At 35.1% G+C, this 22,752-nt stretch overlaps 3 protein-coding genes across 3 annotated transcripts in view; 2 read left to right on the top strand and 1 right to left on the bottom strand.

Moving 5' to 3' along the window:
* Positions 1–3,418, top strand: part of LOC107738762 (von Willebrand factor A domain-containing protein 9-like) — a 12,421-nt gene extending 9,003 nt beyond the window's left edge. Inside the window, exons 6-12 of the mRNA XM_016550607.1 lie at positions 255–393; positions 889–981; positions 1,864–2,008; positions 2,201–2,334; positions 2,712–2,830; positions 2,915–2,980; positions 3,146–3,418. Of these exons, the coding sequence (XP_016406093.1) occupies positions 255–393; positions 889–981; positions 1,864–2,008; positions 2,201–2,334; positions 2,712–2,830; positions 2,915–2,980; positions 3,146–3,400 (951 nt within the window). The 3' untranslated portion in view covers positions 3,401–3,418. The remainder of the gene's footprint in view (positions 1–254; positions 394–888; positions 982–1,863; positions 2,009–2,200; positions 2,335–2,711; positions 2,831–2,914; positions 2,981–3,145) is intronic.
* An 890-nt stretch (positions 3,419–4,308) lies between these two features.
* On the bottom strand, positions 4,309–9,776 carry LOC107738726 (very-long-chain (3R)-3-hydroxyacyl-CoA dehydratase-like). Its single transcript, XM_016550551.1, has 11 exons — positions 9,599–9,776; positions 8,174–8,216; positions 8,025–8,098; positions 7,758–7,922; positions 7,606–7,654; positions 7,389–7,499; positions 6,706–6,833; positions 6,484–6,596; positions 4,908–5,014; positions 4,643–4,774; positions 4,309–4,402 (listed from the first exon to the last, which is right to left on the bottom strand). The coding sequence occupies exons 1-11, from the start codon at positions 9,677–9,679 to the stop codon at positions 4,326–4,328; spliced, it is 1,080 nt and encodes a 359-aa protein (XP_016406037.1). The 5' UTR covers positions 9,680–9,776; the 3' UTR covers positions 4,309–4,325.
* Positions 9,777–10,700: 924 nt separating this feature from the next.
* Positions 10,701–12,709, top strand: LOC107738727 (phosphopantothenoylcysteine decarboxylase-like). The gene is made up of 5 exons (XM_016550552.1): positions 10,701–11,082; positions 11,729–11,824; positions 11,951–12,079; positions 12,176–12,344; positions 12,586–12,709. Exons 1-5 carry the CDS (start codon positions 10,939–10,941, stop codon positions 12,654–12,656), a joined length of 609 nt encoding a protein of 202 aa, XP_016406038.1. The 5' UTR covers positions 10,701–10,938; the 3' UTR covers positions 12,657–12,709.
* Positions 12,710–22,752: the final 10,043 nt, after the last annotated feature.

Consider the following 22,752-nt stretch of genomic DNA (forward strand, 5'->3'; position numbering starts at 1 on the left):
TTCCAAGCAAATTGAAATAAATAAGGCTTTCTCTGGATGAAAAATATAATAAGAAATACTGTGTTAAAGTTCCCTTGCTCTGTTAAACATCACTTGGGAAAAATCTGAAAACGAACTGAAATTTCATAGGGGGGGCTAATAATTTTTTCTTCAACTGTACTACTGAATACTGTATATTCTTGTATTTGATTTAAGTGCATTCTGCTGTTTATGCAACATTTTGAGGTTAACATTACTTTTGTGTTGGCAGTAAGCTGATTGACCAGGCATACTCTCCCTTCCATGCGGTGCTGCGCTGTGGGAACCTGACCTCTGATGTGCAGGTCTTTCCCAGGCCAGAGCCAGTGACCATAGATGAGGAAGTGGATCCCATGCCCAGAACAGTGCAAACAGGTATGAGCAAAGAAGCTAATGAAATGATCATGTCCTTAATGTTAATAGATCGTTGGAGACATCTTAAAGTGCTACTTGCTGATTAAGGACCTTGTGAAGTAATCCCAGAAGGTGCTCTTTGGTTGGGTTTAAAGCAACTATTACAAAAAAAGAATCCAAGGCACTTCTTCTGGTCCAAAAGAGTTAAAAAGCCTTTATTCACATTCTGGCCATCTCAATAAACATTAAAAATGCCTAAAACATTTCGGCCTTCCTCAGAGTGTGTCAGGTGTGTCACACATATATAAATAAGGCATTTTATGTGAGCATGTTTACATAATAAATATAAATATAAATTTATATAAAAAGTATTACATTTCAAGCCTTTAATCAGACAATAAATGTAAATAAATAAATGTTTTTATTTGTTGCTAATCATGCTTGATTCTACATAAATAGGAAATTGGAGCCAAGTGCACTTGATAGTTCTTTTACTTTGTTGTGTTTTATATATAGACTTGGAGATTGTGGGTTTTATTGAGATTGGAGATATCTCCAGCCCCCCGGTTTTATCCAGGCACCTGGTCCTTCCCATTGCTGTGAACAAAGGTCAGTATTTTGCTTCATATTTTTTTTCCTACAGTAGGTCATCTTATCCACATCCTTATTTATTTTCTGTTAGTCCTGTTGTAATGACAAAGCTGCTCAACTTGTTTATTTACAAAAAAGTAGTGGCAATATATTAACATGGTGAAATAAAATATTTATAAAAATCATGGAATTCCATAGTTCCAGACGTTTCAGTAACACTTTTTAACCAATTAATGACTTTATAGTTGTTCATGGTTATTTTGATTATTGTTATTATTTTCTCAGCAATTTCTACCTTGTAAAATATTTTATCAAACATATTAATCTAAAATGTTTGTGTGTTCATATATATTTTATATATGTGTGTGTGTGTATGTGTGTGTGTATATATATATATATATATATATATATATGTGTTGTGAAAATGTTGTGTTGAAAAATGAGAATACCCTCCTCAAAGTTACTAAATAAAACAAAGACCGTTTTTGATGAACAGGTAAGTATGCTGAAAGCCTTTAAAGAGAAGTAATGTCTTGACAGTTAAAAGTGTTATATAGCCTTTGAATCATTCTTTGACTTAATGTTGACAACAATGGAACCTCTTGGGAGGGAATTGCCAAGAGACTTATTTAGCACAAAAGAGGACAATGGTACAAAAGGAATACCAAATCATTGTTTTAAGTGTGAAAATATAGCAAAAGTAACACTTCGCTTTAAGCGTTCATTTACTGATGAGTGATTTTTGCTAGAAAAAGAGCAGGAAAAATACCAAGCGTCTCGGAGCCGACAAAAGCTATGGAAAGATATACACACACACACACACTTTAACATTAATATAGTTTGAGCTTATTAACTTGTCACATCGGCTGGGGCTCACAGGCATATTCTTTTGCTTGACAGAGGGGGATGAGATCGGTACGGGGGCCACTGATGACACAGAGGAAGAGACCCCAACAAATCAGATGGCTGGAAAGAGCCCAAACTTCTGTGTTCTTCTACATGGCAGCCTAAAGGTGGAGGGGATGGTGGCACTTGTACAACTAGGGTAAGGATCAATATGAAAATATGCATCTGCCTTTTCATAAGCATTCAAAATGTTGGCATTACATAAAAAAAGTGCTTTTAGTGAATTGCACTGTCAAATGAGAGTTTGTTTTCATCTCCAGCATATTTGAGATGAATAATCTAGTTACTGTGAAATCAAAGTTTTCCCTGTCCATAATGTTTCCTCTGGCAGACCAGACTGGTTCGGGATGCTTTATTCCCAGGCAGACAGTAAGAAGAAGTCCAATCTAATGATGTCACTCTTTGAGCCTGGCTCAGAGCCTCTGCCCTGGTTAGGCAGAATATCACAGCTTGGCCCTGCCTCAGGTAGCAAGTTTTTACTCAGTAATTTTATGTAACAGCCACACTAAAAATGCATAAAAAATAAACGGCGCTGTATTGTTTTATGCATTGTGTTCCAAGTAGTTCATAATTAATACACTGAAACAAAAGTAACCTGGATGGTTCACTGAGTTCAGTTAGGGAACTTGCAGGTAAATACACAAGGGTCAGGGATAACGGTAATACCACACATTTGCATGATTAAATATTTATTTTCTTCTCTCACGCTTTGGTACCTTCTGAGACTGGAGGAACATGCATAATAAAATATTTGCTCATTGTTTGCATAAGGTTTTGCTTACTGGCCAAAGATATACTGTAAATATCAGTTGACTACGATTCTCTGTTTGCATGACCTACAGATGCAGCTGAAAATCCCTATGGCGAAGATGACAGTAAAAGTCCTTTTCCCATACAGCCAAAAAACAAAAGAAGCTATGCTCAGAATGTTACCGTCTGGATTAAAGCCAGTGGACTGCAGGTATACACCTGAATACTACACTACATTTAATATATCTGACATGACACTAATTAAGTCATTTTACTAAACTTTTTTATAATCCAGACAGATGTACAGAAAATTCTCCGTAATGCAAGGAAACTGCCAGAAAAAACACAAACCTTCTATAAGGTGGGTATTTATACATATTAAATTTTTCAATTTCTTTCTATCTATATATATTTAAAATATTTAAAAAATAAAGTTTATGTAGAAAGGATATCATATGCTGATATATGACCCTTTTGATTAGTTAAAATCATTTTTTGTTGTGAAATGTTATTTTCATCACTGTAGGAACTGAACCGTCTGCGGAAGGCCGCTCTCGCCTTTGGTTTCTGGGAGCTTTTAAAGAGTGTGGCTGAACTTCTGGAGAGGGAGTGTACACTGCTGCCTGACTCCGCCCATCCCGATGCTGCCTTCCAGCTCTCTCATGCTGCTCAGCAGCTCAAACTGGCTAGTAGTGGAGACTCCAAGTATGCAGCCTATGAACACAATATCACCCCCATGCTCACTGATTTCTCAGGGGGAGGAGGAGCCGACAGAATATAGAGGACGGAGGTACAATGCTCATTGGACAACTGCCAGATCAGTTATAGAGGAACTCTGCTCAATGCGAAATGTTTGTCCAAGGGAAACAAGTTACTGCAGTAGAATCACACAAATGTGGCATTTTCAATGTTGTAGTAGTAGTGCCACAAAGGTTTGGAAACATGTGACAAATTATGACATTGAACACTCAATTTGAGGAAAGAAAAACATTCATCGGTTTTCCAAGAAAATGCATTTAGACTTTGGAATCTGTTTTCAGACCAGCAACTGTTTGTGTAAATAACTTTTTCTAACAATGACCAATAAAAATTAAACTGCCTGTAGTTTATGCTTAATGATAGTCACCTGAAAATCAATGCTTTATTTCATTGAAATTTAATTAAACATTTCACGGTTTCATTTACACATTCACATCCAGATCCCACGACACTGAATCGGCTCTTCTCATGTGACTTGAATGCTTCATGACGTTTTCCCTGAGGTTCATGGTCTATGTTGTTGTTATCAGTGCTGTGTCAACAGAAATGACTACTACAACACATCTCAGGGAATGACAGGAAAATAAAATGTTGCTTCTGTAAACCTGTCACACAGCTAATCTACAACATCCAACACACAAGCATACTCCATATAGATGGACTGATACAATATAGAAATACCTTCATGGTCCTGGTTTGATAAGATCGATTTCTTTCTAGTATTTTAAATTAATCATCCATATCCTCTACAACTCAGACATGGTCTTTCAGCATGTAGAAAGTAAATGCACTTGAGTTGGTGTTTGAAAGAAGAGATATAGTTTTCCCTCAGTAATGACTTCTCTGCGACAGAGGGCAAATGTAAAGAAAGAAAATGGAGGCGGCAAATTAAATCAAAGAAAACAGAGACACACATGGAGAGCTAAACATGTGGCTTCCCCTTCCCCTCAGTTGGCTTTCCTCTTTTTTGTGCGACACCGTCTACTCCTTTGCTTGAAGAGGTGGCGGAAGTTGATGAAGAGCCCTGAAATTGTCGAAAATATATTTATGTTGCATAGCAGTTATACTCTTTTACAGGGTTCCCACAGACATGGAGAACCTGGAAATATTAGGGAATTTAAAAATATAACAAAAAATATTAACATGTCATGAAACTGTAAGGGCAATTTATACTCGGTTTATGCTCAAAATGTCTATAAATACATTGAACAAACATTGTGGGAACCCTGGATTCATTTTTTTACATGAGTTTTGTGGACCTTACCCAAGAACATGATCACCAGGTAGAGCTGCAGGATGTAGGAAAAGCTGAGAGAGGTGCCAATGGCTTTAGGCAGAGGAATACTGAGGAGTTTGGTTTCATCAAAGATGGGGATGGACTGGATCACCGCCACAGCTGATCATAATATAAGGGAGCATAAGAAAAGCTGTCAGTTACACGTGAACATTATACATTAATGTCTCACCTTCTCATGAACAGCCCATCATGATTTTTAATTCTGGTAGGGCTAATCTACAGATACACATACCTTCAGCTAGAACTCCGAGAGGGTACAGCGGTATCCATATGGTGTATCTCAACCAAGTCAACAACTTCCATTCCGTATCAATGCAGGCCAACATGTAGAAAGGATACCTATGGTTCATTTTCACAAATGCAGGATTAGATCCATTTTTAATTCAACAAAAGGTCCCTTTTAGGACCGAGCTGTAGGGCTCAGATGATTACAACATCAACACTGCTTTTTAAATCAAAATAGAAAAATACACTCTACTGTTTAAAAAGTTTTGAAAGATATTCATGTTCTTTAAAGTCTGTTATACTCACAAAGACTGCATTGATTTGATCAAAAATACAGTAAAACAATATTGTGAAGCAGTATTATAATAAAAAAAAATTATATTTTAATATATTTTAAATGTAATTTATTCCTGTCATTACTCCAGTCCTCACTGTCACATGATCCTTGATTTGATACTCAGGAAACATTTCTGATTATTACCAATGTCGAAAACAGTTGTGCTGCTTAATATTTTTTTGAGAAACCATGATACACTTTGCTTTTTCAGGATTCGTTAATGAATACAAAGTTCAAAAGAACAGCATTTATTTAAAATAGAAATCTTTTGTATGAATCCCTTTACTGCCAATTTTGATTCATTTAATGCTGAATAAAAATTTAAAAAAATCTTAGTGACCCTAAACTTTTGAAGTTTACTGGTGTCTGGTGTCTGGTATGTCTATTTTAATAAAAAATATTTTATAAAATAAAAAAATCTAAACAAATTACAAACATATAACATTCAAAACTATTACAGATATGTTTTCTCATTTATATATTGTCATATGAACTAGTTACATTGCTTTCAGCCCTAGTTTTGAGGGACTGGCTGCCATTTCACTATTTGCACACGGATGTGTGTCTCCTAGTGATAAGGTGTGTGAGCCCACAGGAAGAGAATGATAGCAGAAGAAGTGTGGATAAACTGGCTGTGCAGAAACCACATCACTGATCAAAGAGCAAAGAATATAAAAATGGCCTAAAATCATTAACCTACATATTTATACTAGGGATGTAACGATTACCGGTTTGACGATAAATCATGATAAAATTCCCCACGGTTAGTATTACCGTTTCATCTTTTAATTATCATTAAAACCGTATTAGATTACCACAATTTGAACAACTCGCGATAAATAATTGAACATCTCCGGCACATTTTAACAATACTGTGATAATACTGATAACCGTGATAATTTTGGTCACTATAATCGTGATAAGAAATTTTCATACCGTTACATCCCTAATTTATACATATACCAAGCTCAAAAAGATACACAGGTAAACTTCTTTCAAATGTAGTATGTATTCTGTTGCTGTAATTCCAATTTAGGTTCTAATTTTCAGTATATTTTGGAAAGAGAAAATGCATTTGCTTTAAACTAAGGACTGCATATAGGAAGTTGAAATATTAGCACAAAGAAGAGGATATCCTGTAGATAAAGAATGCGTACTACCCCAACACACAAACTCCTACATTTCCTCACCATCAGCAGAAACTGTGCTCTTAATAAACATGCACATGTAACATACTACTAATTACCTGAATATCTCAATCATACTCCATAGATAGAAGACAAAGAAGACCACTGGCTTGTTCTGCATTTCCTCTAAAGTGCCAAATATGACAAAAAGGATGAAGTTCCTCCCCATCACCTTTAACAAGAGGAATGTAAATATCTCAGTCATAAAATTGATTATTCAAAGCAGTATATAATGAAGTGCATTTAATTGGTTACAAAAGCATGAGGCGCACCAGACATACCTGAATGAAAGCAGGCATGACTCCAGTCTTAACCAACCCAACAGCAGGATTAATAACCTCCATTATTGCCAGCATCTGACAGAAGTACATCACGTCGGCAATAGTATGAAATGTGTCGTAGAAAGAATCTGTTGGGTTGAGAAAAAAACAGTAAAGACCATACTGAACTCCGAGACATAGACAACTATGTTTTCACTGTTTTCACACTTTGGAGAACCACTTTACACCAACCAATTAAAGCGGCTTTTTCACACGACATGTTTCCCACTGCTCATAATTTATCCTAGGTTAACAATTAATCCTGGGTATTGATACGCTGACGTTTCACTGTACATTCCTAGATCCTGGGTTAACATTCTTATTTGCATATTTGTGGTGTCAGTATCATTGATTGGACGAACACAGCACATAACTTGTTCACATAAACTGCAAAAGCTGTGCTAACCATGTTTCTGAGCAGGGGTTTCTTAACCCCCGGGTAAAAACCTCACTTCTAAAATGTATAAATATATATACATATATATATATATATATATATATAAAAATTTGCATAATAGACCTGCAGGCCTTCTCAAAAAAAAAAAAAAAAATTCAAATGAGATGCATTTCCTCACAATAACAACAGCTAAAAAGCAGAAGTGTATCTTTAAGCTGCTTACAAAAAGTTGAAAAACTAGACTAACCTTGCCCAAGAATGAACAGACGTACAGTCATGTTGACAAATATCCAGGAATAACCGAGGAACTGGACCAAGTTGTACATAAAGAGAAAACCTTTTTTCAAGCCAAGAAAAGCTGTAAACACAGTAACATAAAAAGAGTAATGAATACATGGTTATTATTTGGTAAGCTGACCCAATGTGTTTAACTTTCTACTTGAAAAAATTCAATATATACTCACGGTCCTTACGAACCCTTGACTCAATGTTGATTTTGTTTATTTTCTCTTCCTGTGCACAGAAAACAGTTTAACACATCAGACAGTACACTTCTGTGAAGCTCCTCAAGTATAACGAATAATTGGTGTTTTTGGTTATTAGTAAACCTCTTCACCTTCTCTCTGAGCTCCATTTCTGCATCTGACTCATCCAGCCAGCGGTCAAAATCAGGTGCTAAAAACAGAGGCTTCTTCTCTTGTTTAGTGAGTCGATCCCACCAGACGTGCTCCTGCTTCTTTACTGTGATATTCACCTGCCGCTGGGTGGATTTGTGTTTCACCTGTGGACACCAACATTTTCATGTTCCTCCTGTGCAACCAAACACTTTACATCGATGTTTTCAGAAATTTCTCACAACAGTATAAAGGAAGATGGCTGTTACCTCAGGTTTAACAGGTTTTAGGAATTCCAGACTGAATTCATATTCATTTTCTCCTTTCGCTCCATGCCCTTGACCTTGAAAAGAGCAGAATAAACAGAAGTCACACAACCGAAAAGAGCATCCAGCTGATGGTTAGTCGTGAGATGTACCTTTGAAGTGAAGGATGTTCTCTTCTACACCAATACTGAGACTCTGTGTGATAGAGACAAAACGAGTACAAAGAAGTGTGAAGTCAAGTTTCAAGCTCCTCCTCCCACTGCCTGTTTTATCAGTACAATGCCCTCAAATACACCATGCATCAAACAGATATTTATAATACCCAGTTATAAAATAATGAAGCTTCAGTAATGAATGGAATACATAATAAAACAACACATTCAATGAGTCAGGCTTTCTGATATTCCATGTTTTTTAAAATCATTTTAAACTGGTTACAATATCTGAAATGAACTGATTTGAACGATCACACTTATTAGTGTACAAATGACCAGCAGACCAATATTATAACACAGATTTTTACATTTTTCTTGCTCCGTGGAAACCCTGCTGTTTTCATGAGGTTTCAGTAAAATTCTATTATGTACTGAACAGTTTATAACAGCGGTTCTCAACTGGGGGCCAATGTCCACTAAGGGGCCTCAGCAAACTTGGGTGCTGCTGCCGCAAGATGAAATAAAGACAAAACAAGCATTAAATAAGCTAAAGCAACTAAAAATCATGATATCTGTTATTTTAATTCACCCAACTGTTTTTTTTTTTCTTTTATAAAACGTAAGAGTGTTATTTGTAGACCTGGAAAACTATATAGTAAATATCCAGTTAATTCCAAACAACTGGAAAAGTCATTGTACCTGTAAATACTGTTGTGGGCAATGGGGCGTCTTGGAGTAAAAAATGTTTGTGAACCACTGGTTTTTGGGGCTTGTGTTGACAGGGTTGGCAATTAAAATGCCAAAAGTCATAATGTTTTGACCTATGTATGGCATTTGTTTTTCTTTTGCCATTCTGACTTATTGGAGACATACTAAGGTAAACAATGTAACAGCTTTCTAAACTGTTTTAACATTTATTTGCATAAAGGGACGTCGCAGCAACCCTATTAATATACCACAGCAATACCACCTTTGTTCCAGAGCTCTCAGTGGCAGAAGGATATTCTGTCTATTCACCTTAATTAGAGGACTGGTCAAACATGCTTTAACCTGCCCTGAGAAAGCAATTAGGGGGAAAGGGGCAGATGCTCCTTCTGTGTCAGCAACTGGATTGTAAATAAAACATGCTCTGTCATTGTAACTGGGCCAGATGGTTGGTGGGTCCAGCAGGATAATGTCCTGATCTCCCTTTCAGTAATCTTCATTTTTATTCTCTGTGATCTAGGCTTGATGCAAGCCCTGTCAGCAGACCTACAGAGGCTGTTGTTATTCAACAGAATATCAACCCATCACTACAGTTTACAGTTCTGTAACCTACGATCTGGATTTGCATATATATTAAATGCAATAAATGCGAAAAGAAAGCAGAATAAGAAAAGGACAATAATGAAAAAAAAATGCCCCAAAGCAAGTTTTTCTTACCTGTGCATCACTGATCTCCACTCGCAGGTATATCTCCCCATGCCGCTGCGCCCAGTACACGTGAGGTGTGAGAGCCTGCATTGCAAATATTCACATTAAATAATTACTTTACTTTGCCTTACTCAGATTTAACAATAAATGACAGGCAATGTAAATCTTGCAACAAGCAGCCGGAAGACGTTCTTCTTCTTCTTCTTCTTAGTTTTATGTCGAGTTGCAATCTTTGCGCATATCGCCACCTACTGTGCTATTGTGCAATCAGAATTTTCTTTTATCATATTAGTTATTCTGTCTCAACTCTGAAGCCATCAAGAGTCCAGGTATCGGTTGGCGTTGCGTGTTCAGCTCCTTAGCGTTTCCTATTATAAAAATGTATACAAACAATTACCGCGTCCGCGTTATCAGCAACCTTCCTACCGGAACTTCCGTCGACGTCGCCCTTCGACAGCTCTGCCGACCGCCGACCAACCAGGACAGGCCGGATCGCCGGAAGACGTTTCCAAGTATTCTGTCATTTGTCCAGAATATTCTTCGAGTGCGCGTGCGTGCACTTGTCGTGAACGCAACACTCACCGCCCACTTTTTCAAGTTCCGGAAGTATCCAATTAATTTTCTATAAAATGTACAAAGTAAAAGGTTTTAAGCCTCGAATCCAACCACCCGGCCCTGAGACAAGTCGCAACTTTCAAACATTTATTTAAAGAAACGGAAATCGGAGAAAAGGACAACGGTACAAGACAATGAACTACGCTACCCATGAAGCACTGCGAATGACGTAATCGAACAAATGAACTACATGCTAGTTAAATAAATACAATGTGCAATACAAAACTATCAATTTATCGATTTTTATTATAAGTATGAAATATTTACAATATTTAATATGCTATAATTGAGCTTCCCTCAGGATTATGAGTAGCACAATTCATCACTGGCAATGACTTTTTTTTATGAAGTTAAAATTATATTTCATTCTAACAAATAAAGGCGTACATCATCTTATATGTAGGAATATTATCCGTTTGACTATTTCATATGTCATTGTTCCAGCCAGCGACGGCGCCAAAGCCACAATCTCTGACGGCGCTGTGACGATGTTTGTAACAGCGCCAATGTTTACGGAAGTAGACAAAACGTGAAGAATGAGCAACGACTGACTCTAGACTTACTGCTACTTAAATGTGCAGTTTAATTGCCCAATAAAATTTAATCTCGAAATACATTTCAAATATGAATGATACAAATATCATACCTTACAAGAGAAATACTTTAGACAGGTGAAACTAACCAAACATAAAAAGTCTTGTATAGATAACAAGATTAAGTTTTATGTTTTTACGATGCAGCAGAATTCTGAATCTGATCACATACAACTGGACTTGCAAACAAATAGTAGAAATTTTCATGTTCTAGTTGGTTTGACTGGCAGTGTGGCTGCACTCAAGGCGCCTTTGATGGTAAGACACCTACTTGAGATTCCAGGGGTAAGTATATAATATCTATTCAGACAGTTCAAACAGTTTCTGCATGATTTCACAGAGCCACTGCTGTCGTTGAGTTTATCATGTTCGCCAATTCACACATTTATCCACTAGGGAGTGCTATTTGTTACAGCATAGAAAGTTATTCTAATATGATATGACTATATTTTAATTTATAGAATACAAAGTAAACTTTTTAAAGATGGAAATTATGCTAGTTCTCTTTTAAGAGTTTTTATGTTTAGTTCTCATTTAAGTTAACATAGGGGTTATTTTTTATATCATTTTAATTTTAAATAATTTATTTTGGTTTAAGTGGCTGTTGCATTTTGCCTTTCAGAATTAATAAAATAGAAGATATAAAAAAATGAATAGTTTTTTTCTTGAGTACATTTATTTATTTGTTTGTTTGTTTTATTGATTGATTTAGAAATAAATAACTAAATAACTGAATAAATATATATAAATAAATATATTTTAAAAAATATATATCTTCATATATTTATCTTTACTTTAAGTTTTTTGTCCTGTTCATTTGTTATTGTGAATTTGTAATTATTTTAAATCTGGGTGAAATTTGGTTAAAAGCTATAGTTAAAGATATGTTTTTAGGGGGTGAATGCGCCATTTTTTCTGTTCTGTTCTCTAGGTTGATGTCCGTGTGGTCACCACAGACCATGCCACTCATTTTTACGATATCAATGAAGTCCCTGTCCGTGTGTACACAGATAAGGATGAGTGGGAGGTAAGTACAGGAAGCAATGCATTTTCACTATTCAAAGAACAACATAATATTGTTTCCTGCTGTGACGTTACATCACAGCATTTTTCATAGAAGATATGAAGGGTTTTCTTCATATTTCTATGCTAGATGTGGACAAAGCGCTCTGACCCTGTGCTTCATATCGAACTTAGACGTTGGGCAGATCTGCTAGTAATCGCTCCACTGGATGCCAACACACTTGGTAAAATTGCCAGTGGAATATGTGACAACCTCCTGGTAGGTCGTGTATTTATTACATTGTTGTGGCATTTTGTATGGATTTGCTTTGGTACATTAGTATCTAAGTGTGTTTATCCATTTTGTTGATGACAGACATGTGTGGTGCGGGCCTGGGACTCCAGCCGCCCTCTGCTCTTCTGTCCTGCTATGAACACAGCCATGTGGCAGCACCCTATCACTGCACAGCAAGTGGCCACGCTCAAAAGCTTTGGCTACGTTGAGATACCATGCATTGCCAAAAAACTAGTCTGTGGAGATGAAGGTATCTTCTAAGAAAGTGTATGGCTTTTATGAGGCAATTGCATTGATAAGGGAAAATGGAACAGATAAAAATATTCTCATCGATGTGTGAAATCACTCGTGCATTATTCGTTAACTGAAGATCAAAGAGATGGAATCTGGCAGGCTTTGATAAGCATGCTCCTTGATCAAAGAAGGACTTAATGAATTAATGTTTCTTGTGTTTTGGCTCGTCTTACATTCCAGTCTTGCTGTCTTCACAGGTAAAGGCGCCATGGCAGAGGTTTCAACTATTGTTGAAACTGTCAAACAATACAATCCAGAAACATCCTGAATGACCTCGAACTAAACGTACCAGTGGTAAAGAGACACAAGGTTATCTATGGAAGCCCATTTCTTAATAAAAACTAAAAAAAACAATATTTCCAGAATAAAAAATAATAAATGGAATTGTGATTTGTTTGTTTTTTTCTCACACTTCTGACTTTTTTTTTTTTTTCAAAATTGTAAGATTTCAGAAACTCAGAATTGTTAGATATAAACTTGCAATTCTAAGAAAAAGAATTGTGAATAAAAATGTGAAATTATAATTCTTAAAAGTCAAAATTCAAAGTTTACATCTGACAAATCTGACTTTTTTCAGAATTGCTAGTTTACATCTTGCAATTCTGTGTTTACATTTACATTTACAATTGTGACATTTCTTAGAATTGTGAGAAACAAAGTCTAAATTTTGAAGACGCAATTACCCTTTTAATTTTGTATTTTTTCGTGGCAGAAATGGGCTTTCATAGTTATCTGCACAATCAATAAAGACAATTTAAAGTGTTTATGATATGTAAAATGTTTAATATTTTAGTGTTTTACAATTATACGTTTCAATGTTAAGAAACAAACAAACATTATTTTTCTGTTATTTATGTTTGTATTCATTATATCCATTTATTTTTACATAGTAATTTCAAATAAGTTACTAAATTATATTCAATATTGAAAATGTTCCTCATAATAAAGTGTCACATATCAGCATAGTTAAATGTCACTATTGTTTAATCTTTGGATCTGCCCTGGTAGCTAATCCTTATTTTGAAACTAATTATGATAAATGATCAGAGGAATGACACAGTCTGTTATTACTTAATGGCATCAGATTAATGAGCACAAAAGTCATGTAATGGTTATGGCAAATAAGGAGACAAATAGGATATAATAGTAGAATATTTTACGGGAAAACATACTTATGTTTGGTGAGGTTTACTTGATAATTTAACTGTTTTAAATGTTAGAAGTCTTCATTTTGACATGAATGTCACCTTGGATTGGCATGCATGTTATTTCTGTGACCTTTCACCCAGCGGTGGCCTCAGAGGTCGAGGGAGGGGCCTCTAACCACAACAAGAGATTTTCATGAAAATAGTCTCAGGTTGTGCTAGAAGATACTAATGCGCTTAACACCTTGTCTTGTTTTGTTCAGGTACATATCCTGTTGCAGGTTACCGTTAGAAATGTGTTCCATCTGTTAATCATGTGGTTAACCACCTTGATTCTCATTTGGCTAAGATATACCAACAGCACGAGCATAGATATATATATGGTTTATTTTTTTTGGCACCCTTCAGCTACTGTAAAGCATCACCATGAAGCATTTTCTGGCTGAAGTTTTCCAGATTCCTCTTCAAGCACGATTTGATACCTGTTAATCTGTGCTACAAATATGTACAAGGTTTTAACAGTACTAAGATTCTGAAGTTTAAAACGAAGAGGAAAGTTTAATCTGAAGAGAATGTGGGATAATAGAGTAAGATTTTAAAGATTTTTTAAATCTAGGTTTAAAGGATATAGTAGCAATGCTGTTTAATTCTGTCTTAAATATTTCTTCTTATTTCTAAAAGTGTTGAAATGTTACATTTCCTAAAATATAACATTTTGGGCTATGTCATCTGCCCTGACTTTTTAAGTTCCCCTCTGTAACAAAGTAGAAGTGTTAATGGAGAAATTCTGTTTTGCACTTCTTAAAACTTGAGTCATACTTTTAGTTAATTTAGTATTTGTGTGCACATTTTTTATAACAAAGAATCACTGTCCCCAGTATTGCTGCTAGTAACATCATGCCAGCATTTAATGGAGTTTTCAGATAAAAAATGATAGAAACTAGTGTCATGGGAAGCACACCAGATTATAATCAGAAATTAATTTTAGTCAGTATTTGAAACATTTTACATGTTAAATCAAACACATTCATTTGTATATATACAGGTTGCACCTATATGGCATATAGCCTCAATGGCTCTTGTTTACCTACTCTGTGAACATAATCTTTTCTCTCATCCCGATCATTGTTTTTTTGTGTCTTTTCCTCAAGGCTAAAGATTTATAAAAGTCTAGTCAACACACATGCCTGACATTGGAGTCAGAACAAAGGGTGTATCTATGTCACTGCGGTTTAAAAGGATAGATAACATCCTGCTAATGTGTGTATAAGGATAAACAGCTTATGTGAACATTTATACAATCCGTGAAACTGTTTTAAAGAGACATTGTTCAAAAACAACTTTCTTTGGACCTGTTAAAATCACTCCGGAACATGCATATATATATATATATATATATATATAACAACCTTTTATAAAATTGGATAATTAAAATAGGGTATTGGTCAGCTCGTGCAATATTTTCATGATTTACATGCTATTGGATTAATAATTTAATGTTCAAATTTGTGGTTCTGTTTCGATTTTGTGGAAAATAGGCTATTTAATAAAAATGTGTCCATTGCGACAATGTACACCTTAACATATCCCACCATTTGGGAAAGTCAAAATATGGCAAATAATTGTTCTTTTTTTTTTTTTCTTTTTTTTCAATAGATGGTTTGAAGTCAAAATATAGAAATGAACTTGCTAAACATGCTAAATCACGTCATATGAAAGAATCAGTAGCTGTTGGGTCAGTCAAACAGCCATCATGGGAGATGATGCATACACTGGCACATTAAATTTTAACATTTAATCAAAACACTTGTTCATCCTTATTTGTTTAGCAAAGCAGCTGAGGTGTTGTCATCAGATGTAGTCAGTGCTGCTTTACACACAGTCCCCAGTCTGATGTGGTGTCCTCTTGTCATTGGCTGCCAAGCTAGACTTTAAAAACAGGCTCTCCGGCAGGAGGGGAAACGTTTATCAAGCAGGTGTTGGAAGAGTGAAATCAACTGGTAATGTGGGGAAGGCTCCTATCTCTTGGCATGCTAAATGAGAGTGAAATATTCTTAGTTACATGTGGGCTGTAGACGGCACTGATCTGTGTTAGTCAAAGCCAGTTCACTAAAACGCACTTTGTGGAGGAGTGACAGGAAACTACATGGGAAATATATTGCGAAACATCAAGAACTAAAATATTGCACAATTCTGGTGCAATTACGTCCACCGCTTTTGAAGACTTAGAGCAACAAAAAATTGTTTTATAGTAATATAATTAACCGTTTTTGTCCATGCCTGTACCTTACGTTTTATCATCATAGAAAATCGAATTTATGATTTTAAACTGCACACACAAAGGACTCGCATGCACACACGGGGCTCAGGTGTACCCCAACAGATTGCTTGATGTTGGAGGTGTCACTAAGGTTGAGTAAACACTTGTCACATTTCCTGCTTGTAGTCCTTTGGGGATGCTGACAGGCCCTTGGTGCTTCTTCCCCAGGTAGCTTAAAGGTAATACAGACATGGCTGATGTAACTCTACAGCTGAGTGAACTCATGGCTCCTTACTGTAGCTCCTGAGCTGGCACGGTTTCATCACTCATACTAAACATATCACACGGGTTAAAGTAAACACATGCAAACTAGCACGATTGCTGCTGCTGCTGCTGCTAAAAAGGTACAGCTGTGAACCAACAGCAGGAAACATTTGAGAATAAAATGGGTTTATTGGTGTTATATCATAAACTAAGAAGCATTTTTAACAGCATTTATAAATCTAGGTTCATGTTATTTATAAATTTACCATTTATAATGCATTCAATTAACTCAACTCACTTTACTCATGTGAATTTATTCTTAACTTGATGTTAAAAATGTATTACTATATGAAGAAAGTAACTATTGTTTACCCAAATATGAAAATTCACTTCCTCATTCATTGAAGATGTAGATAAGTTTGTTTCAGAGGATCTATTGGTGAGCGTGGTGATTTAATGTTACATTTCTCCAAATATGAAGAAGAAACAAACTCATCAATATCTTAGATGGTTTGAGGGTAAGTACATTTTCAGCAAATTTTCATTTTGGGGTGAACTATTCCCTTAAGATGTGCCTGCAGAAAGTTGCAACCATTGAACTTTGCTATCTCCTAACTATCGCTATTTTCTGTTGTTTTCTTCCTTATCCAGAGATGGTTATTTCCAAGATATTTCCTAAGTGTTACTGCAAAACACCTTACAGCTTATATTTCAATGAAATAAAAATATGATTTGAGGCATCAAATATTACAACCTCCTACAAGGGTCACATGAAGAACATCAGGGTTATTGTGCATACTTTTTTGAGAATTAAAAAACTCATCTCACCCCACCCCCTCCCCAGAACTGGTCACAACCATCACATTAACTGGAAGCACTCATGCTTTGGCTTCCTTTATCTGCCATAGTTATTTCACAACCTTTGTTCTCCCTCTGAATATTGTTCCCTTCCTGAACGGTTTGGACTGTACAGATAAAACGGCAAACGAAATACTTCAAAATACAATCAAAATACTTTAGAACACTGAGAACACAAAACGCCAGAGTATAGGTGTGAGAAAACCTAGCTAACAGAAAATATTCTCAGAACTTTGGCTAAAGCTTCTCTCAAAGGTATAAACAATTGTTTTTCCGATAATGTTAATAATGTTGTCTTCAATAATGTTCATTCAAAACGTATCTGGTCTTTAATCATGTTCTAATGTTTTAGTTAGACATTTGTCTAATGTTTTTTTAAATGTTTAAATGAGATCATTCAAAAGTAACATTCCCATAATGTTTGCAAAATGATCAAATGGAACTTTCATAACGTTTGTATATAATGAAGAAAACATGATGTTGTGAACATTCAGAGAGCATTCAGAAATAACATTTTGATAACTCACCGGGAATGTTAGCAAAACATTCTCAGAACATATTTTTGTTAGCTGGAAACCGACTTGGATAATCTAGCAGCATTGTTTTCATCTTCTCTCATATATAAAGAACTCCTGGTGCCATCTGTTGATTGGCATTAATGCATAACACCATGGAAACTGGAAGCACAAGGCATTGTAGGAAATCCTGTAGAGACTCTGCTTCTGAGGAAAGACCATCCCTTGGGGAACAGGGGGTCTTGCAGAAGACATCAACTTGTCTAGGCTATGTAGATGCAGTCTCGACGGGCAAAAAATTAGACACAGTTGACAGATGTACTGTATCGTTTATGGGGTATTCTTCTTATATAATATTGTAAGTCCACAATTTACTCAATGATTAAACATGCATCAGTATATATTGTGTATTTTTCATATACAATACTTTTTGGTCCAATGATTATACATGTATCACTCTCAATCAGTCTCTCTTACTATATTTTGCAGGCATCTTGTCTTTGTTGTCTTAACAAATAAAGTCTAATTTTGGCATCTGGAACTCCTTGACTTTTTTCTCAACAGTCATGTTTTCTTTCCAGAAAAATAAAACAAAATAAAATAAATAAAAAATGTATACCAGTTACAATAGACCTACTTTACAGTAGTGATGAAAAATGTTTTGTGTGCACGAATCTGATTCACTCCAGATATCAATTATTATGAAATAAACATACAATATAGATTCAGATAATAAATGACCTAGTTCTGGCCTCCTGTACCAATTATGGCCAACCATTAACTCAAGCAAGACGACAGGCTTCAATAAACAACAGACAGCTGGAATACTTTATCTCTGCCATCTGTGTTGCGTCAAACCTGAAATGCAGAGATTCCTTTTGAAAAAAATCAGATTTGAAGAATCCTTTAGACTAGTCCTTTCTCATATTATAGTGTAAAACTAGAGCTGTGTTACTTAAATGGATAGTTTTTGCTATTATATGAACAAAACAGATGAAATATTCTTCAGAATATCTTCTTTTGTGTTCCAAAGAAGAAATTAAGTCATACAAGTTTGGAACGACACGTGGATGAGTAAATGATGACAGGACATGTATTTTCCGAGTGAACTATCCCTTTAAATTTGAAGAGGGTATGTAAATAATTTGTACTCATCTATTATTGTCGAAGTGTCTGCTCTGTAGTAAATGGTTGTGTGCGATAGTTTAAGTAAATGGATAACTGATGTACCTTATTTATGTGTGTGAGGTGATGAATTAAAGCAACTTTGTCCTTCCAAGCAATATTTACTTTTGCTTATCTGGGTCCGATACTTAAGACCTCATTCTGTGATTAGAGAGAAATTTTCATAAGGGTTTCTATAATTAGAGGAAGCGATGCAGAAGTTATTGGCCATGTATGTTTGCCCTTAACCATTTATTATAAAAGATAATACAGTATCTTTGATACTAGCACGCATATTGACAGCAAAGCTCTTGACCTTTGCAAGGACAAGGAGGTAATGGAACATACTGAGTGAAGGCAGGGAATGTTCCTTCCATCAGCTCTTACAATCACTGAAGATGTGACATTTTATACACTTATTCTTATTTTTAAAAGATGTCAAATTCTGTTTTTTAATAGCTGGAATCTTTCTGAAGGATCGTGAGAATCAAGTATTTCCAGCAGATCTCTTACATATCTAGTTGGATTGGAAGTGCATAAACCTATTAGCAATTCATGATATAATTCTTCAGAAAACATTTTGTACCCTTAAGAATTATCCTTACAATGAAAGTCAAAACTGCTTTGGACCTCATTGCCTTTCATTGCACGGACATAAAACAGTTAAAACATTTTTCAGTATCTTATATTGTGCTCCACAGAAGAAAGAAAGTCATACATGTTTGTAAATACATGAGTTTGGCTAAATGATGACAGAAGTTTCATTTTGGTGTGATCTGTCCCTTTAAGAGAGAATACTTGTTAGATTGTAATGTATTCAACTGTAACTTTCCAAAAGTCAAAAATAAGGCTACACTCTCAGAAAAAAAATGTACAAAAGCTGTCACTGGGGCAGTACCCTTTCAGAAGGTAAACCTTTGTACCTTATTTACCCCTATTAGGTGCATATTAGTACCTCAAAGTTACATATTAGTACCTAAAGAGTACATACCCCTTTCCACTCCAGCGACAGCTATTGTACCTTTATTTCTGAGAGTGTAACATATTTTAAAGCATATGTTTAAGAAAAAATTTAAGCTCAAAGCACAAAACAACAGCAGTATTATAAAATTAATGTGATAATGCACTTTCACAATTTTCTGGATTCCTCTACCCACATTTTAGCAGAGTATAGCGAGTTCTTTTAAAGCGATGGATGCACAACATTTCTTTGTTTCTATGTTATTTTTTTTTTAATACAAAACATGGTTTATCCAATGCACACACACAAACACACTAACCTTTAGTAAAGGCACTTTTGTGCATTTTTAATAAGAATGACTATTAAATTTCATACTCCAATCAGTTTGACTGTAGATGAACATAAACCTCCCCTTTTTTCTCTAGCTGCACCAACTTTCTGATAAGCGAGAACCCTTCAGTGTAAACATTGAAACAGTATTATCATTCCCGTCAGCAATGTTTGAACTACCTATCAGCACTATTATGAGTCCTAACGGGGTGAAGGAAGGGGCTGGTTGCAACTCAGTAACTTTGTGAAGGAAAACATGAGCAGTAAGCCTCAAAGTATTACATTCCTCTACACAGAAATGTGGAAGGATACCAGTGTTCAGAAGAGTATAAATGTGTTTTTAGATCACTTCTAAGATGAAACACAAAGACCTGTTAGAGCGTGTTGCATCATCTGCTTTGTTCTGCCACTAATGTATTCCTCTGCTTTTTTCTTTTCTTCTCAATATTGACTTTTGCACTAACAGTAGTTTATTGAACAAACACAAATCCGGCAGAGCAGATATAACATCAGATATAATGTCATGAGGTTAGTCATCATTCCATACAAGCCTCAGAGTAAATAAACTTAATGCATAACATATCTGCATTACCAGTTAGACTAATAAGGCGTAGGGAACTTGCAAGTAGTACGTTACATAAACCAAACGGCTGCCTTAAACGGAATGGAATATCCAAACAAACACACCCCTTCATACTAATTATGGGTTTATAATTATAATTCCACACACTAAATAGATTACTCATATGGTGTGTTTTTATTATTACTTATGTATAACATTGTAGAGCCAGTGTAGGCCAGGACATTATAAGTCCACTATTTACTAAATGTTTATCAATGTTTTACATGTACCAGTCTCTAACGGCATGAAGGTATTATACAAGTACAGTATATTCCATATTTTGTTGAAAGCATGATTTTTTGATCTGATTGGCAGAATGCCACTATTAAAACCAAGCTAGCAGATTAATGAAGTAACTGTGGCAAAAGTATAAATCTTACTTAGGGTAGCGCCATATTTAATTTTTGACAGTAATGAAACCAGACTCATGTCGTTCCAAACTCGTAAGACCTTTGTTCATCTTCGGAACACAAATTAAGATATTTTTTTATGAAATCTGAGAGCTTTCTGACCCTGCAACTACCATGTTCAAGGCCAGAAACGTAGTACGGATATTAAAATAGTGACATCAGTGGTTCGACCCTAATTTTATGAAGCTACGAGAATACTTTTTGTGCGCAAAGAAAGCATAAATAATGACTTTATTCAACAATTTCTTCTCTTCCGTGTCAGAGTTCGACACGTGTTCATGACAGTACTACGACGCAAAATTCAATATGGTGTCTAACGTGATTAAGATCAACTGGGGAGATGCTCAGAAGAAAAAATGAGGAGAGCACCTGTAATGAGATCTGTAGTTGAAAACTGTATGTATGCACAAGTTGCAAGTGTGATGGTTCAATGTTCTGCAGGCATCACAGCTTTGTTTTCTCTACAAATAAAGTCTGATTTGGCATTTCACTACATTTGTCACACAAACTCTCATGTCACACAAGTTCAGTTTCTGCATCTGTTGTTGAAAAAAGTGTTAATCGTGAAAATAAGTGTTGAAATAAAGTTATTATTTCTGGAACTCTGTGTTTTCAATATTATTTTGCAAAGAAGAAGAGACGACAAAACGTGATGGTCAAAGGTGTTGGTGAGTTTCTATGTCAATCCCAAGTATACTGACTGGTACTTTGACTCCACCATGAGTGACATAATGGCTTGGAGAAGCTTGACAAAGGAGTCCAGTTTGTCTAAGTACATTTCCTTTTTCAGCTGAGCAACCAAGGCAAGGTTTTGCTATCATGAGATTTTCATGTCAGCTCAAAAACTGACAGTTGGGGATATTTCCACACAGAGATGGGTGAATGGGCTTTTCAAGCATCACAAACCACATATAGGCCCACAGGATATGTTTGTAGCTCATGGCTCTTAAGGCACTGTTTCATAGCAGTAACTACATTTTTAAATTAGTACACTGTTTCCTGTTAAACCAATGTTAATTTACACCATTGTAGTGACTGTAAATCACTAAATAGTAGTGCTGTCAAACGATTAATCACGATTAATCGCATCCAAAATAAGTTTTTGTTTACATAATATATGAGTGTGTACTGTGTATATTTATTATGTATATATAAATACAAACACATGCATGCATATATTTAAGAAAAATATGTTATGTTTATATATTAATTAAATATATTTTTATATAATATAAAATATAATAATATAAATGTATATACATGTAAATATTTTCATTTTCAAAATATATACTGAATTTGTGTATTTATATATACATAATAAATAAACACAGTACACACACACATATATTATGTAAACAATAACTTTTATTTTGGATGCGATTAATCGCGATTAATCTTTTGACAGCACTACTAGCAATCAATCTGCAGCACTTTTACAATATTTCCCAGTGTAGCAAGAAATATAGCCTACAGCAATCAGAGATTTTTTTTATTTTTATTATTATTTAAAACTGGAAGATAGATTTGGGATTTCAAATAATGTAAAACAAATATTTTTTTTTTATATATTTTTGTATTATTTTAATTTTTTTTAATTAAATTAAAATAAATAAAGAAGAAATAATATTCTGCATTTTTTTCAGTTCAAACTTATGATACTGATCATGTGAACTTCTTTGTACAGACAGTGAGATGTTTTTGCATATAGTGAAGCACAAGATGCTCTTTGGATCATTCTCAAATCATGCTGGAGAACATCGTCATCAGGTTGAGTTGAGTTAAAACCAAGTGTGACACTGAATACCAAGACATTCTGAAAAATTAATGCTCATTTT

Source organism: Sinocyclocheilus rhinocerous, unplaced genomic scaffold (genome assembly GCF_001515625.1).
Source record: "Sinocyclocheilus rhinocerous isolate Xijiao unplaced genomic scaffold, SAMN03320098_v1.1 scaffold1938, whole genome shotgun sequence".
In the NCBI taxonomy this organism is placed as follows: Eukaryota; Metazoa; Chordata; class Actinopteri; order Cypriniformes; family Cyprinidae; genus Sinocyclocheilus; species Sinocyclocheilus rhinocerous.

What these genes read in the sequence shown, in the direction of transcription:
- LOC107738726 (XM_016550551.1), bottom strand. Translation starts at nt 9,679, where the DNA reads ATGCAGGCTCTCACACCTCACGTGTACTGGGCGCAGCGGCATGGGGAG. An exon ending in TAAAACCTGTTAAACCTGAG is followed by an intron (nt 7,923 to 8,024) that starts GTAACAGCCATC and finishes TGGTGTCCACAG; the next exon opens with GTGAAACACAAATCCACCCA. An exon ending in AGTATGATTGAGATATTCAG is followed by an intron (nt 5,015 to 6,483) that starts GTAATTAGTAGT and finishes AATGAACCATAG; the next exon opens with GTATCCTTTCTACATGTTGG.
- LOC107738727 (XM_016550552.1), top strand. Translation starts at nt 10,939, where the DNA reads ATGCAGCAGAATTCTGAATCTGATCACATACAACTGGACTTGCAAACA. An exon ending in GAATATGTGACAACCTCCTG is followed by an intron (nt 12,080 to 12,175) that starts GTAGGTCGTGTA and finishes TGTTGATGACAG; the next exon opens with ACATGTGTGGTGCGGGCCTG. An exon ending in ACTAGTCTGTGGAGATGAAG is followed by an intron (nt 12,345 to 12,585) that starts GTATCTTCTAAG and finishes CTGTCTTCACAG; the next exon opens with GTAAAGGCGCCATGGCAGAG.